The sequence below is a fragment of the Lathamus discolor genome, chromosome Z (genome assembly GCF_037157495.1).
Source record: "Lathamus discolor isolate bLatDis1 chromosome Z, bLatDis1.hap1, whole genome shotgun sequence".
Lineage (NCBI taxonomy): Eukaryota > Metazoa > Chordata > Aves > Psittaciformes > Psittacidae > Lathamus > Lathamus discolor.
The window spans coordinates 27,292,644-27,308,519 of NC_088909.1; the positions used below are offsets into that span (position 1 = coordinate 27,292,644).

The following is a 15,876-nucleotide window of genomic DNA, read 5'->3' on the forward strand; positions in this document are numbered from 1 at the left end:
CTGACTTACATGGTTCTTTTTCTTGCCAACAGGCTACAATATGACATCGCAGGAGAGTACAGACAACTGCTCCTGCATGCTAAAGCAACCAAGGTGTTACAGCTTAGGAGAAAGCCTGATGACAAGGCAGACAGTAAGGGAGAAACACAGAAAGGAGAAGGAGATGACATATGCTAAGAGCCTGAAGAAGAGGAGATCTTTCCTGAAAACCGATTACACCTCACAGGTCACTTTTCCTTTAGCTTTGCCAGGCCCTCTGCAAAGCTGCTACTCTTGGCCACCCACACCAACACTCCTTGCTCAGCTGCCATCTTCACCCTCCTCAGAGAACATCAAGAATGCAGAGCTGGGAGTTCCTGCTGCAACCCGCATCCAGAGAAACAGTGCTAGCCCAAATCCATCCTCTGGCCTGGTGGAAATGGAGCCTGATACCATGGAAACAAAATCAGTGACTGACTCGTTGGTTTCTTCCATTTCAGCTGTTCGCCTGCAGGGTGTTGCCATGCATGTGGGCAGTGGCCTCCAACCTGCACATGCTGTACATCCACCTTTCCTGTCCCTGGAGGAAGGTGTGCCCCTTCCTGTGGGCACATCTTGTTTACAGGCTGTCAGGTCACCCGCTCAGGGAAGTTCCTCTATGAAGACAAATAATGGGTTGCTGAGTGAGGAGAGCTTTATGGCCACCAGAGGCTGGCTGGCCCAAGTGGCACAGGAGGAGATGGGTGAGCTGATGGCAGCGGAGGAGGTTGGTGATACACACCCATGCCCTGGCCAAGAAGTGACTTGCCCTGCTAACAAACACACACTGCCAGCTCATGGCTCCGGCATGGGCTCTCCCCATGAGGTGGACAAGGACCAGAAACTGCTTCTCACTGCTGAGAGGGAAGCAGCATGTAAGGAGCCTGTCCCAGCTCTTTGTGAAGAAGGAAAATCTAATTGTGACAGCTGTGCTGAAAACAGCAGTGACAGTGCCTTGGTACAGGCAAAAAGCAGACCAGTGATAAACAAGGAAGCCTTACAGAAAGGGAACAATAATAATCACACAGGTTTTCCAGATGCAACTCAGCTCTCAACAGATTGCAGCAGCACTTCTGGGGTTATAACTCACCTCTCCTGGCTCTCATGTGGGCTGAGGACAGACCTCACATCACCCAGCCCATCTCAGGAAACGGTAGATATCCCACTAGAGCTTTTGGCCTCTGAGAAGACTAGTGGGTGCCTAGGGGCTGATGCTGTTGGAAAGGAGATACAAACATCCCCAGCTGGAGCACTGTTTGTGAAAGAGTTGCTAAGCAGCCAGGAGCTGGATGGAGACCCTAGAAAAGATGCAGGAAATGTAGCTCTCACACAGCCACAGCCACAGCCTGTTCAGACTCCTCTTCCCAGAGAACAGCCTACTGAGGTGGGAAAAGACTCTCCTATACCTCCATCTGTAGGGCTTTCCATCTCCTCAGGCCCAGTTTCCTTTGGCTTGTTGGAGAAAAAAGCAGACCATGGGGCTTCAAAGCACTCCGCACTCTGCTTTAACCACAAGGAGGATGAGCAGAGTCCTTCTGACCCCATCATGACCAGGTCCTTGGGTTTTTCCACAATGGAGAAGACATCTCCACCACAGCTTGGGATGGAAAAGTGCAGCTGTCATCTTTCCTATATCAGCTGCTTCCACAGGTCTGATGACAAAGGGGAATGTGAAACTACCATCCCCGTGTGCAACACGTTTCTGGGGCCCCTCACCACTCCACCGTCCAGCAGCTGCAGTCTTCCTGGGACCCCTGTGAGCAGTTACCCAGTCTCCATTGCTGGGGACATGGCATGGTGGGACCCTTATGTCCAAGCCCTCAGCAAGCTGAAGGACCAAGCACAGATGAGCCCTGCAGATTTTTCCTGCTTCCTGGCCTACACCACAGAGCTTCAGGAGGTTGTGGGGAAGCTCTCCAGGAACCAAGCAACCCACCTGCAAGGTCAATGTTCTGAGCAGGGTGCTGAGAGCAAGGGTACCCTTGGCTTAGTCTCCCGGGATCTGCTCTCCAGTTGCCAGGAGCTCCTGAAAACAGAGCAGCCCCTAAAAGAGCTGCAGGGTGTGCTGAGGGTGACATTCAACCACCTAGTTCAGCTGACAGTGGCCTGCTTCCAGGTGACGCACTGCCAGCTGTGCAGGCAAAGGCAGCAGAAGCTTGGGGCTGCACTCATGGACGTGGTGGGAACCTACCAGCAACTTCTGCAGGCTGTTCACCAGCAGCTTTGCAGGCAAGGCTGCCCAGATGTGGGTGCCAAGATCCTTGCCCGCCAGCACAGAGCCCTTACAGCTTCCATGTTTTGTCTTCTGCAGCAGTTCAGGGTACCCCCATTGTCGTGATGGGGATGTTTGATGTCACGAGTGCACTGGGTGGGCAGAGCCCAGCCATGTTCCTTCTGTCCACTACCAGGCTCTTCCCTACAGGGCGTTTAGCCCTACAGTTCAAGAATGGGCATGGAAGCAAGTGTCCCTGGTGTCAGCTTAGCTCCACCAAGAGCCACCCCTGTGCAGGTGGTGGTTGTGACACAGGGCGTACTGCCCTCAAGCCTAGCTGTGCGCAATTTTGTGTAGCAATCTATGTAATATACAAATTCATAGAGTACTTCAGTGGCTTATGTATCTTGCCTGGGGCTTGTCCCTCACCTCCCAAAGGCCTTGCAGGTGGCTGGTCTCAAGGTGTTGTCTTAGCCTTCTGTCACCTGTGGAGCCTTTTAGCCTGCCTTTCTTGCCACTCCATACTCTCCAGGCAGTTTCTGAAATAAAATGATGTCAGATGCCACCCTGGCCCCATGTGGAGGAACCCAGGATGTTTTGTCCACCACCTGTGGCTGAGCATGTAATGGAAACCTCTCTGGGAAGAAAGCCATGCTGTATTTAACTGCCTTTTCTTGCAACCACAGAAAAGAGGCTTGTCCCAGGCACTGTAGGCAACACCATATCCTGCTTTTCTGATCTGGTTTCTGTGCGTCAGCCAGCTCTTCTATTTACATTTGCTGATGCTTGAGCAAGTCCAAACACTCCCCCTCCCCTGGTCTGGGCTAGCATATGTTGCTGCATAGCAAACTCAGGGGCTCAACTGTAATATTAAAGGCTCTTACACTGGAGCCGAAGTGCAAACCTCTAACTACAAACCAACAGCTAATGAGAGGGGGAATGTGAAGACTAAGAATTGAAAGGGCACATAGGGCACAGCAGAGCTGCAGGCACTGGCAAACACAAATTCAGCCGAAAGGCCTGGTGCAACAGGCCCTGCTGACCCTGCCTCATGGCACTGAACTCCAGGTGTTGTAAAAGGCTCTTGATATGAAAGAAAAATGAAAATACATATGCAAATGAGATAGCAATTTATCTCAGAAGACTTTCAAGTCCTTGCACTGGTGGTTGGAGCTGATCATTTACAGTGATGTGGAGGCTGTTTGGTGGTTTGTTGGGGTTTTGGGGATTTTTTTAGCAATAATGGCTGAGGTTACATATCAGCTTAGATGCATCAAAAATGCTTTCTGCTGTGGCTATGAACTATATCTGTTCTCTTTGTGCAGGGCAGTCAGATCCCAGATACCCTCCCAGGAGGAACTTCAGGGTTAGTGAACTTTGCATGTCAGTGAGTGATGATGTACCATGCATAAGTAACTATAAGAATGCAACGGGAGTTTAAGAGTAAACATTTTATTTTAGGTTTTTAAAATAGAAGCACAGGATTAGCTATAGGCTTCAACAACTCCCCGAGTCTTCAACTGATTTAAAGTTGTTAGGACATAGTGCAACTGGAAACTGTTTCTCCATCTGTGAATCCCATCTTGTGCTCCCCAACTGGAACAGCATTGTCCTTTTCCATGGGAAGAAATTTTCCTCACCAGGGAGCTTTGCAATTCTAACTTCACCTTACTTACTGTTTTAGCAGGATGAAAGAAATACATTAAAGTACTCCTTGCTGCCCCAGAACAAGTGTAGATGCAAGAGTCAGAAACACCCTAACAAGCATCTGTAAAGAAGTAGAATTGAATTCCTGTCAGTTTTCACTTGATCCCAGGGCTGCATTAGCTTATGTTTTCTGTTCAAGAGGAAAAAGAATTTTCTAGCATTGTACTGCTGAGTTGAAATGTGTCACTCTTGGTAGGGTCCTTGGACAAGATTTAAGCAGAGATATCCTCTCTATGCATATTCATGCTGGTGCCTCTGCTCAAAATTTGGAGTTTGTCTGTCCTGTCTGCACAGCTCTTTAACATTACAAAATAAAGAATTTTCTTGTGCATTATCATGCTGAGGTATTTTCACTTATTTCACGGCCTCTGGTAGCACGTAGCCTTTTCCAGAAGAAACTCCAGCTTTCAAGGCTGCTGGCCAGCTTCGAGTCTCATAATAAGTTGACAAGATATCAAAGACTGTCAAGAAGAGAGAGATGTGATAACAGTATCAATAGCAAGCTCTATTAATACATACCCCATTGACTGCAAAGCATCAGGAAGTTACAATAGCTGATGACAGAGAAGGTTAGCATGGGATCTGGTGGTATGCCTTCCTCTCATTTGAAATCTGACACACAAGTGTTTGAGGCAGCTTCAGAACAGCACATGAAGCCATTTTGAAGGTTACTTTGGCGAGCTCTGGGTAGCCAAAGCAGAGGCTGTGTCAACTAAAGCAAGGTTCCCCAGTCACCATTTGACTAACCTGTACTATCCATCTGTGCTGCTGACCACCATGGTGGGTTATACCTACTGCACTTCCACCAATGTTTCTCAGATGCTGTGTTTCCCCATCTCCACACGGTGGTCTCTAGCAGCTATGCATGGTGCTTTGCAGAGCCCTCCAGCACCTCCTCTGCCTTGTGCTGATGGAGATGGCAATGATGTCCTCATGCCAGAGGTAAGAATTTACTAGAGCTGGCCTAGGACGCCTCTCTGCTCCATAATCTATAGCAGAGAGATGTTCACATTAAAAAGCCACAGACTGCTGGTGGAGGTAGAGGAGCATGGACACATCCACTGGTGTGAGTGGGTGGCCCAACCCATAATCATGACATGAAGCCATCACAGTGGTAGAGCACATCACATCATCCTGGTGTTGTGAGCTTTGCCTTGACTGAGTCTGACACAGGCAGGACAATTTCTGTTCTCCCTTGCCTGGGACCTTGTATGACTCGTAGCAACAGCAGCCTCCTCACATCTCCCTCGCACTAAATGTTCACTGGTTTGTGCAAAGCAAGTCCTGTGTCCCTGAGAATGTGCTGATGCAGAGAAGCACACAAGACCTTTAAAAAGTGGGCATCAGGAATAACTCCTATCAAGAAAAACCTCTGCTCCCACTGCTTCCCCCATTACTCAGCAATGGGGAGTAATTCTGAACACACCTGGCTTCAGTGCTTGACAGCCCTCTCCCCCTGCCCAGGCAAGTGACAGGACATGGCTCAGCCTCTCACCTTGATTAATTGCCAGTGTCTCTGAGTGATAGTTCTTGGTGTTAACAGCTTTCACCATGTACTCGCGAATGGGGAGACGGGCTGTTTGCAAGGACTGCTCTTGTGCCCTTTGCAGAGTCAGCTTCTGCAAAGGAAACAGTAACAAGGTGCCCTATGTGCACAAACTTGCATATGCACAGCATGCACAATATTTTGGGTGCGAGCAGCTACAAAGCTAAAAGCTGTCCTGGGGCTTGTTTCACCCAGACGGCCGCAGTCTCTTAGCCTGGCGCCGGATCCAGGCAGAACCTTGGGGAAAAATGTATGGCAGCACAACAGTGATGTCTCAAATCAAGGCAGCAGGAGCACTGGGTACTACAAGTGGGATGTCTCTGCTCTCAGGAGATAATGGGGCAGACAGCACTTTCATGTTCCAACAGCCTGCTACCCACCTTGTGAATACTTTCATCCACCAGTCCTCCGAGGACGTATACTTTATTTGGATCAATATCTTCAAGGACTAGAAACAAGATAAGCACTTGCTCACCACCATACAACAGTAAAATCCTGTGCTACACCATTTGCCAAGCAAGAGCCCACTTCCATAAGAAACTGGGGCCAAAGTCACCCTTTACCCTGGAGCCTCAGATCATGCAGGAGGCTGAGACTTCAGGGACAGATGTGCAGGCAGCGTGAAAGAGAGAAATGCTTTTCTCAGCCTTTTCAGAAAGGCTGAAAGCACAGAGCACCAGAGATATCATACCTTGCCCCCTTTAACCATTGTCCGTTATGAGATGTGGCTAATCTGGTCAATCTGATCCCAGTCTCCTCCAGTGTTCCCACTACCTGGGTTCCCTACTAAAACCTTCGCCCACCCATACCAAATTATTTACTTTTGTAAAACAAGACCAGGGATCTATGCCCTCAGCAACATGTGGCAGGTTAGAAATAGAGGAAGAGGAGAAAATGAACATAGTAGCAAATTAAGCAATAAAGAGAACATTGTAGCTGCTGCATTATTTCAAAGAAAGATGTCATTCAGACTGTAGCCAAAACTGCCACAGCATCTCTCCCACTTCCTAGTATTACAAGCTGCAGAGGATGTACACACAAGTTTTAGTTAAGTCTGCTGCAGATCACACACAGCCCTAAGCTGAAACCTCATTTCATAAAAACAGATTAAGATAGGAAGATTTAGCATCAGATCTAAATACACAGTACATCTCATGCAATTTGAGACAGCGAATACCTGGAATTGAATCACGTGAAGTATTAAACAGTCTGAAAAAGAAAAGCATAAAAAACACCCATTTGCCCTAGCTCCCCTGTGCCTAAAGCATGTGAAATATTTACCATTCTCAGAGTCAGGAGTGAGATAAACAATTGCATCCAAAGGAAACAGGTCCAGGTAACTTTCTTGAGTTGTATCCATCTGAAAAATGCAAGACATGGAGAGAAGAACCCCATGAGGCCAAAGTCCATTTGCCAGAGCAAAACCCACTCTCAGACACAGAAATATCCTAACGCTACTGCCTTAGGTGTTTACACTCCTGCAGATAGTGGGTTTTTTCTTAACTAGAAAATGTTTCTATATGAGCATTGAACAATACATATTTCAAAATCCCTTAAATTCTTTTCTAATCAAAATCACTATTCTTTAAGAAAAGGAGACCAGAAAAAAAAATCACCTAATTTTAAATCTCTAATTCTTAAGAGATTTAGGAATCTCCACCTTGGTTTGTTCCCTCACTGTTACCAGGTGCTGACCCCACATGCGCTATAGAACACATGGCTTAATGTCACTGCCATGTGAGTGTCTTGTGCTCGAGTCAGACCAACCTCAATGCAAAAACTCAGGACATGAATGTGTGACCTGCCCAAACTCTGCCCAAGCTTATATAGCTGCCTGTCCCCAGTATCACAGGTGTTTTACAGAAGTAGCATCTGGAGAAGGAATTCGCCTGCAAGCAGGAAGGACATGAGCTCTAACCCGAAGCCTTTGTACATTGCCCCATTATCTATCAGTCTTCATCTCCTGTCAAAGGGTAAGAAGATCTGAACTTAACCACTGCCACCAAACTGCATTCCCAAGTAACTCCCAGCTCTCATCTGAGCGCACCTCAGCCTGTCGTGGGTCAACACTGAAGGCCAGCAGCAGCTGCAGGGTGCTACAAGCCTTGAATGCACTGTCATCAGAGACCCTTACCAAATAATTGGAGAAGCCGTCGTTCATGCGAAAACACTCCTCATAGATCAACGAGCCCACAACAAACTCCGTCAGACAGAGCCAAAACGGCTTCTCAGCCCGCCTGTTGGCCCCATAGAGTCTCCTGATCTGGGAGGCGAGGCGGCTTGTTTCCTTCCAATAAATAACAAGCACAGTGACCCACAAGTCAAGGGGCAGGGGGTAACATGGCTCTACTCAGGGCCTGCAGACATCCATGATGCCCGAGTCACCGGCTGCTCGCCGAGGCTCTGGAAAGGCTGCTCCTGTGGAGCACAGTTCAACTGCCTCAAGGAAACCCAGAGCGGGGTGTGCAGCCAGTCAGGAAGCCGCGTGCAGGCCAAGGGGTGTAAGGACAGGCAGGGATGCGAGGGGACAGCACCCCCCCAGAGGCTGAGCTCAGGTGAGCTGCTGTGCGGACCCTTCTAGTCGAGCTTCAGCTCAACTAGACCCTTCAGCTCTAGCTGCGCTGAAACACTGGTGCAGAAGACGCAGCAGGCAGGGCGCCCCGTACCTTCTCAGTCATGCGGTCGGCCACCCCGAGGTCCACGCAGAGCCGGGGCCCCGATGTCTTGGCCTGCAGAAGGCGCTCCTTCGCGAGGGCGGCGGGGGCCTTCCCGCAGTGCCGGCTGGCAGCTCCTGGGAAGCAGCGCAGCGAGAGGACAGCCTGAGCCGCGGCAGGGCAGCGGAGCCACGGGCGGACTCCGTCCCCTCGGCCAGGAGCCCCCCGACGGGGCCACTCCGTACAGCGCCGTGCCCTGCCCTGCCGTGCCGTGCCGCCCCTCACCTGCGCCACCAGCCCGCCTGGCCCTGCTCCTCTCCCGCTCTCGCTGCCTCTTGCTCCTCTTGGCCGCCAGCACCCGCTCCCAGCGCCTCCGCTTCCGCAGTGCATTTCTCTGCGCGAGCAGCGGGGCCTCAGCCCGGCGGCCTCCCGCCCACGAGGAGGCCGCGGGACCGGCGTCAAGGCGGAGCTAAGCCCCGCCGCCCCTCGCCCTGCCCGCGGCACCTACCGAGCACCGCGCCGCGCCGCCCGCCCGCCCCGCGCCGGGGCCGGCGGCCGAGGGCTCGATCCGCAGCAGCCGAAGCGCCTCGCAGGCTACCGCCGCCTCCCCCTCCGGCTCCACCGACAGACAGCCGGCATCTACGCCGCCGCCCGCCATCGGCGCCACTTTCCTGATCGGGGCGGGACGTTCCGCGGGGGGCGCGGAGCGTGTCCCTGCGGCGCCGCGGGCGGTAACGCGCGGGCACAGCAAGCCGGGACAAGCCCCCAACGCTCCGCGCACGCTTCCGGGCGCCGAACCGGGCCCTCCCGCCTGCGAGGCGGGGCGAGGCTTGGGGCGGGCCCTGCGGAGGGAAGGCGGGGAGGTCCGGCAGTGCTGCGGCACCCGTGCTCCGTGGCTCGCGTGGAGAAGGCGGGTCATGAGTGGCTCCTTGCGGCGGGGCGTGCGGTTGTGCCTCGGCCGCCCGCCCGTGAGTAGGGGCTCGACCGGGACCCCCTGGGAATGGTGGCGAGGCACCGTCTGGAGGAGCCGCCCCTCCCGGCCGCGGAAGGAGTGGTGGAGCGGAGAGGGGTCATCGGCCTCTACGGCCTCCTACCCTTTCATCGTTTCATTTGTAGCCTGCAGCTAAGATGGTGCATAAGAGGGGGCAAAGGATGCTTGCGGGATGCCCACACAGCAGCTTAGGGCTACAGCCAGGAATGGGACTTGGGTTTCTGTCTTCTGGAGCACAGATTCCTTTGCTCATGGGGCACCAAATGGCTTACAGAGGTGCCCCTGAGTCCTACCAGGAAAGCACGAGTAGCTGAAGAAAAGTCCTCTCTCCTCAGGCTGCCAAGATGGTAAGTGGTCCTCCAAATAAACTTGCCTGCCTTTCTCCCCAGTTTCTGCCTCTTCTAGCCTCAGGGGGACTCCAGCGGCAGCCCTGGGTGGCATACGGCACCAAGGAAGAGAACACTGCAAGGTCTGTTGGGCGGTACCCAGTACCCAACAAGAAGGACATGCCATACGACATCGTGGAGCTCATGGAGGAAGTAGAAAGGAAGGTAAAACAGTTGCAAGATTCTGTCAGTGGAAAGGGTACAAACCCCTAGTAGGTTATACACGCTAAAAGAGAAGTTCTGGTTCACTCTGTTCCAGAAACCTGACAGGGAGCTGAAGTGAGGAGCACTTCTTGCAAAGCTCCTCACAGTGTACACGTTGTAGATTTTACTGGAAATCATGCAGTGTGTTGGTAGGGTTGTAAGTCTGCCTGGTTCCATGAGACTAGTGGGTTGTTTCGGATGGGTCTTGCACATTGGTTAAGCTGGAACACTTTGAAAAACTCTTTGCTTTTCTGGGAGAGCAACTGTGTTTACTTGAGACACTATTAGGAGTATTTTTAACGCTTTTAAAGGAGAAAAAACAGAGGAGAAGCTGTTTTGATGACAATATTAAAAGGCTCAGGAGATATTTCTGCTTTTGAGCTTTGACATTTTTTCTCCAAAGCTAAATGGGCTGCACAGTATCAGAACAGTACACCTAACACAGAACGGTGTATAAAGGGAAGAAGAAGGACTTGGACAAGAGTGTCCTTCCCTACTGTTGCAGAGGAGGAATGCCACATAGTTCTTCCTGATGTCTAAAACACTCCATCAGCTACAGCTGTCTGAAAACTTCTCTCCCAAAAGCCTCCTCTCAGGGAAGTGCTGGTCCATCCCTCCTTATCCTTCCCGCCAGCCTGTTAAATCTGTGCTCTGCTACCACTGCAGTGGCCTGGTAAAGTCTGCATCATGAAAGGAGTCAGCAGACTGGAGGGTAAATATGGTTTACCGGGGAAGAGTCAGCTCAAAGTTCACATGGTGTGACACAAACCTCTGTGTGTCAGTGCACGGATGGAGTCAATGAAGACTCTGCATATAGGATCCAGTTAACCTAGTGGACTCAGATAGCTAACCTCTCTTGCCAGAGGTTCCTAAGCAAACTAATAGGTTGTGGATGAAGAGGGTAGAGCTTCCCCTTGGTTAACTAACAAGCAGACAAGTGAAAGAGGAGGAAGGTACAGGCAATTGTGTGGCAGTGGAGAGAGGTTGCCAGAGGAGTCTGTGACACCTGAGCTACTCTCCCTTTTCGTAAAACCCCTGAAGAAAAGCAGCTGGTGAGCTAATGGTGTCTGTGGGCAGTTACCACAATCACAGTGAATCTAGCTTGTTTAGTAGAACTGCAGTGGGCAGCCTGGCACTGAGACTGAACCCATGCTGATAAATGCCAGTTGCTGGGACCGAGACACAGGTGGGTGCAGCATCAGCTAATCCGTCATATGAGAGGCAGCAAGCTTCTGGGAAAGGCAGCCTCAAACACTGTCAGACTGGGCATTGGCACTTGTCGGGGAGAATGGGGAGACAAGCACAGCAGCATCGTTGTGGCAGCAGATATATCCACTATATGCTGGCACCTCAATGTTCAGATTGGGCCAGCCATGTCCTGTAAGCTTGGGGGTAAGAAAAGAGTTTAAACAGAAGGTTTAGGATGGTCAGATCCTAAACCTAAACCTAAACAGAATGTTTAGGATGGTCAGATCCTAAACCTAAACAGAAGGTTTAGGATGGTCAGATGGGCATAGCAGCATCTGTGCAGGGAGACCAAGTAGAGGCACATCATTACATGTTCAGTCATATGTATAAATGGGCTCAAAGGGCAAGAGAATGGGTCTGCAGAGATTCCCCAGCACTGCTGTGCTAACAATATTCTTTAAGCCTAGTGCACTAGTGTCACCTCTCTGCTCTGTGTTAAGTTGCAGTTCTTGACTTGTTTTTCCTTGAACAGATTGGATTTCTGCCCAATGTGTTCAAAGCCATGTCTCATCGACCTGCTGAATTCAGAGCTTTCTTTGCTTATTACAACACCATTATGAACAAAGACACAGGTAAACCATACAACCACCACACTGCACTTCCCTTTGTAGATGCAAAAATTTACAGATATATTGGTTCACCATGCCTTCCCCCAGCCCATAATAAAGTGGCTGGCAGAGGCTGGAACTGCACACAGGTGCTTCTGGCTTTGCTTGTACTGCATACAGCTTCATACTCTTTAGCTTGTGGTTAAAAGCAGCTCTCAAGCCAAGCTCTGCTGCCTCACTGCACTGTACTCTGTGTCATGACAAAGAAAGGACAGACTGCTGCCTAATGGAAGATGAGCTGGGAGCCAAGCGTGCTGGAAGGGCACAGGCAGAGGCAGTGGTTTCATGTGCAAGGCTGCAGCCCTAGACTATAGGAGTGAGACCAGCAGGGCCGGTCCAGCAGCAGGGACCAGGGACAGCCAGGATTTCCCAGCCAAGTCCATGGTGACAAGGCTGATCCAAGATCAAGCCAGAAAGTCGTCCTCAAACAGGTCACTCAGGTTCCAAACCAGTACGGTTATGCAGCCAGGCAACACAGCGTGGCTCAGATCTGGTCACAGCCAAGGGTCCAGCATAAAACAGCTCCCAAGGGAGAGGCAGGTCTTTGCTGAGCCTGTCTGCAGCTCTTCCTTCACAATGGTTCTTGGCAGTGAGCGGCCCAAGAGCAGTGGCAAAATTTGTGTGAGGGTGCCTGTGCCCTCTGGCACCTGATGTGCTGCATCAGGGACTTTGAACCAGGGGTATCTGTCTCCTGCAGCAGCAGGGAAAGGAGCAAGGTGCTTGCTGTACATTAGGATGCCCTGGTGTAGAGGAAAGAAGGGCTGGCTGCAGCTGCTGCGCAGGGCTGTAGGGAACTCTGCATAGCTCTCCAGCTTTTGAGAAAATGCAGTTTGAGGACTGCCTGTTTCTCCCTCATTTTCTGTGGTAGCCTGTGGTAGAGGGCATCAAGAGGCCTCTTATTGCTTTGGCTCTTGAAGGTACCTTAGTAAACCCCAGATTTTGTAAAATAATCTGGTGCATATAGACTGTTCCTCCTACATTTGGGAGATGGGGACTAGGGCAAGAGTGTCTTGGCAAGTTCTAGGGGCAGTGAGGAGTGCAGCCTTATTGCATCTCTCACATGGTATGTGCAGTCTCTGTATGAAGCTTTCTGATCTGCTTATGCAGCTGGAATGAAGCCATGCTCCTACCTTTCCCATACTCCCTTTTAATCTGATTTAAAGAATAGAAATATTTTGGATCCCACCCTCCTGAATATTTCTCCTGCAGCATCACAGTGTTGCCACTTTCTGAACTGAACCAGAGCAAGAAGGCCTCTCTTGGCTCCTTAACTCAATAGGTTTTAGCAGTGTCTTTCATGTTCTTAGAAACTGTCGTGAAAGGAAGACTTGGACGACTCAATATGAGTTACCAGCAAGCTTCGTTTATTGGGCTTCTACCTTCGGTTAATATAACAGTGAATATGCAAATACTAGGCACTTGATTGGTTTTGGCACAAATAAGGCATTGTGTAAGCTCTATATTTTTGCAGCTACACTGTGCACCCCCCCACCATCCTCCTTCTCATGCACTTATCGCTTAGTGGCCTTGGCTGCGATTGGTCATAGTATGTTGCTGTTTGCCGGTGTCCTTCATTTCCTCATTATCTGGCATAAGAGGTTTGCACCATGTTCTACACAGATGTCTTGTTTCAGCTCGTTGATGGGAACGTGACCTTTTGACCTTTTTCGACAAGCCAATCCTCCACAAGAAACACTGGTTTTATGGAAATATTTTCAAAGTCCAGTAAAGCAGTAATTTTTGTGGGGAAGGCTCTTGACCTTCCCTGTGAAAGGTAGCTTTTAAAGAAAGGTAGTTTTTAAAAAACCTTTCTAATTATCTTTAAAAAGGCAAAGAGCAGCAGTGGTGATGTGCAGCCAGGCAAGTTCCTCAGATCCTGTGCACAGTCCTGTTGTGGATCTGTTTGTGAAAATAACTGGGATTCATTCTGAGTATAACAAAGCACTGTCTTCTTTTCCACAGCTTCTTTAAAGCAGTCACAGAGATAGACACTCTGTAGAAGTCATGGTTTGTCTGGTGGTCACTAGGACTACTCAAAAACCACAGTCCTAGGGTACTTCATTGTTCCTTTTGTAGAGGTTGGTTATTTACCTGCAAAAACCTGTTTAGTGGGTTTTAGGACACTGCACTTTTCTGTAAAAGCAACAATAAAGCATCAGAAAATGAAGAGACAATACCCTTCCTAGCCATTTGCCTTTGAGGTGTACACAGAGAAGTACCAGCTGAGCTGCCTACTCAACGAGCAAGTAATTTTGCTTCTCTGAATTTTCCTGTTATGCCAAATTGTTGTTTGCCTGTTGACCAAATCTCATGTACCTCATCCTAATTAGTTGCCACACGAGCAACTATCCAGGTAAACTGGTTGCGTGGATGGATAATTATAGAATCACAGAATGGTTTGGGTTGGAAGGGACCTTCAAAGATCATCTAGTCCAGCACCCCCCCTACTATGAGCAGGGACACCTTCCACTACATTAGATTTCTCAAAGCCCCATCCATCCTTGAACAGTTCAGAGGCGGGACACCCACAACATCTCAGCACATACCTGTCTCAGTGTCTCACCATCCTCATTGTAAAACATTTTCTCCTTATGTCCAATGTAAACATACCATATTTCAGTTTAAACTGTTGCTCCTTGTCATGTCACCTAGGAGCTTTGGTTGTAGGACCCTGATTGCTCTCTGGATCCCATCTCCTACGCTGTAGTGTAGACCACTTATACACAGAGCACTCCTCTCCCTGTTTCTCTAATGATACTTGCTGTGATGGATGTTTTTAATAGGAAAGTGTGTCAGATCTTTTGCTGTTCCTGTAGGACGACTCAGCAAGGCAGACAAAGAGCTCATAATTGTGGCTACGAGTGTTGTGAACAGATGTCCCTACTGTGTGATAGCACATGGAGCACTTCATCGGATATATTCGAAGCAGCCAACATTGGCTGACCAGGTCAGTAGGATTACAACAGCGTGCTACCCCCTTCCTTGGCATAGTCCTTTGGGAGGTGGGAATAGCCCTCTTGTGTCTGCTTTTTCACATGAAGTTTTGATCCTTAAAGCCTATGTGGTTCCCAGCAGTCTTGACATGTGTGAGGCTCTAACTCAGTACCTGACTTACTGGTGAGCAGTCAGCCCAGTAGCCAGTAGGGTAGGACTTTGAGGTTGGGGTCTATGTATCGTCATCTACCTTCCAAGCAAGATGCAAGGAGGGATGGTTGACCTGCAGAGCATTCATCTGGCTGCCCACATTCTTTTCTGTTTTAATTTGGTCTGTGGAAGAACTTGCTAACAATGGGGAGATGGTGTGCTGGTGGCATTGGGTCATTTCAAGAACTCCTCCATAACCTGCTCAGCAAAAGTGTCATAGTCCCTGAAAGGACGATAAAATAGATGAGTTTTCATTTTGTTCAGGTGCTGAACCCTGCACCCTGTCTACTGCCATCTCTTTGGTTTGCAAAGCAAGAGGGTCAGCCAGTTACTGTTTTCTGGGTCCATCTGTGCTGCCTCTCGTTTTTGCCTTCTCACAGGTCACTGTGAACTGGCAACTGGCTGACCTGAGTGACCGGGACCTGGCAATGCTGGAGTTTGCTCTTGCGGTCTGTCGAGCTGATAATATCACTGAAGAGCATTTCCAGAAGCTGGAGAGGCATGGTTTTGACCGCGAAGATGCCTGGGACATAGGCATGATTTCTGCTTTTTTTGCTATGTCTAATCGCATAGCTCATTATATTGACCTACACCCAAACAAAGAATTCTACACGATGGGCAGGGTGGTGCGTGGAGAGGAGGAGAAGGAGGAAGCTTAGCATGCCTAATGGCCCCCTGATGGCAATGCATCTGAAAGATGGATCAAGCTTTTAATTCTCAAGCTAGTGTGGCTTATTTCTAAATCTGTAAAAGGCTTAAAAAATGCATACCATATTGTAGGCATAAGGTATGGTGGACTTCCCTTTTCGTCAGTGTTTGTGTTGTGGTTTAAAAAAAGTCACACAGCTCGTTCACTCACTCCCCCCCCTTCTTTTCCTCCCTCTACTCGGAGGGATGAAGAGGAGAAATGAAAAGAATGCAACTCCCATGGGTTGAGACAAGAACAGTTTAGTAACTAAGGTATAACACAAATCACTACTGCTACCACCAGTAATAATAATGATAAAGGAAATAACAAGGGGAGAGAATACAATACCACAGCACCAGCCGACCGATAACTCCCCCAATACCTCGTCCAACACCACAGTATTAGCCCTTCTGGGTAACTCTCTGTTACATCCTGGGCGTGATGTGCTGTGGTATGGAATACCTCTTTGG

At 49.7% G+C, this 15,876-nt stretch overlaps 3 protein-coding genes across 5 annotated transcripts in view; 2 read left to right on the forward strand and 1 right to left on the reverse strand.

The window, feature by feature from the left end:
- The window catches only part of FRMPD1 (FERM and PDZ domain containing 1), a 41,936-nt gene extending 37,607 nt beyond the window's left edge, over nucleotides 1–4,329 (forward strand). Inside the window, exon 16 of the mRNA XM_065661763.1 lies at nucleotides 33–4,329. Within this exon, the coding sequence (XP_065517835.1) occupies nucleotides 33–2,356 (2,324 nt within the window). The 3' untranslated portion in view covers nucleotides 2,357–4,329. The remainder of the gene's footprint in view (nucleotides 1–32) is intronic.
- TRMT10B (tRNA methyltransferase 10B) lies at nucleotides 3,667–8,939 on the reverse strand. 3 transcript variants are annotated; one of them, XM_065661758.1, is made up of 8 exons: nucleotides 8,646–8,939; nucleotides 8,423–8,531; nucleotides 8,150–8,274; nucleotides 7,618–7,770; nucleotides 6,765–6,843; nucleotides 5,864–5,931; nucleotides 5,433–5,556; nucleotides 3,667–4,398 (listed from the first exon to the last, which is right to left on the reverse strand). In XM_065661758.1, the coding sequence occupies exons 1-8, from the start codon at nucleotides 8,793–8,795 to the stop codon at nucleotides 4,292–4,294; spliced, it is 915 nt and encodes a 304-aa protein (XP_065517830.1). In that variant the 5' UTR covers nucleotides 8,796–8,939; the 3' UTR covers nucleotides 3,667–4,291. The 3 variants fall into 3 exon arrangements, with proteins under 3 accessions (XP_065517830.1, XP_065517831.1, XP_065517833.1); XM_065661759.1 differs by lacking the exon at nucleotides 7,618–7,770; XM_065661761.1 differs by lacking the exon at nucleotides 5,433–5,556.
- On the forward strand, nucleotides 8,637–15,513 carry LOC136004848 (uncharacterized). Its single transcript, XM_065661762.1, has 5 exons — nucleotides 8,637–9,105; nucleotides 9,518–9,679; nucleotides 11,439–11,538; nucleotides 14,391–14,521; nucleotides 15,099–15,513. Exons 1-5 carry the CDS (start codon nucleotides 9,055–9,057, stop codon nucleotides 15,375–15,377), a joined length of 723 nt encoding a protein of 240 aa, XP_065517834.1. The 5' UTR covers nucleotides 8,637–9,054; the 3' UTR covers nucleotides 15,378–15,513.
- The last annotated feature ends 363 nt before the right edge of the window (nucleotides 15,514–15,876 follow it).

Coding starts and splice junctions, on each gene's coding strand:
- TRMT10B (XM_065661758.1), bottom strand. CDS start 8,795: ATGGCGGGCGGCGGCGTAGATGCCGGCTGTCTGTCGGTGGAGCCGGAG. Junction 7,771..8,149: donor CCGACCGCATGACTGAGAAG/GTACGGGGCGCC, acceptor ATTTATTGGAAG/GAAACAAGCCGCCTCGCCTC. Junction 5,932..6,764: donor CACTCCTGACTCTGAGAATG/GTAAATATTTCA, acceptor TCTTGTTTCTAG/TCCTTGAAGATATTGATCCA.
- LOC136004848 (XM_065661762.1), top strand. CDS start 9,055: ATGAGTGGCTCCTTGCGGCGGGGCGTGCGGTTGTGCCTCGGCCGCCCG. Junction 9,106..9,517: donor TGTGCCTCGGCCGCCCGCCC/GTGAGTAGGGGC, acceptor CTTTCTCCCCAG/TTTCTGCCTCTTCTAGCCTC. Junction 14,522..15,098: donor AGCCAACATTGGCTGACCAG/GTCAGTAGGATT, acceptor GCCTTCTCACAG/GTCACTGTGAACTGGCAACT.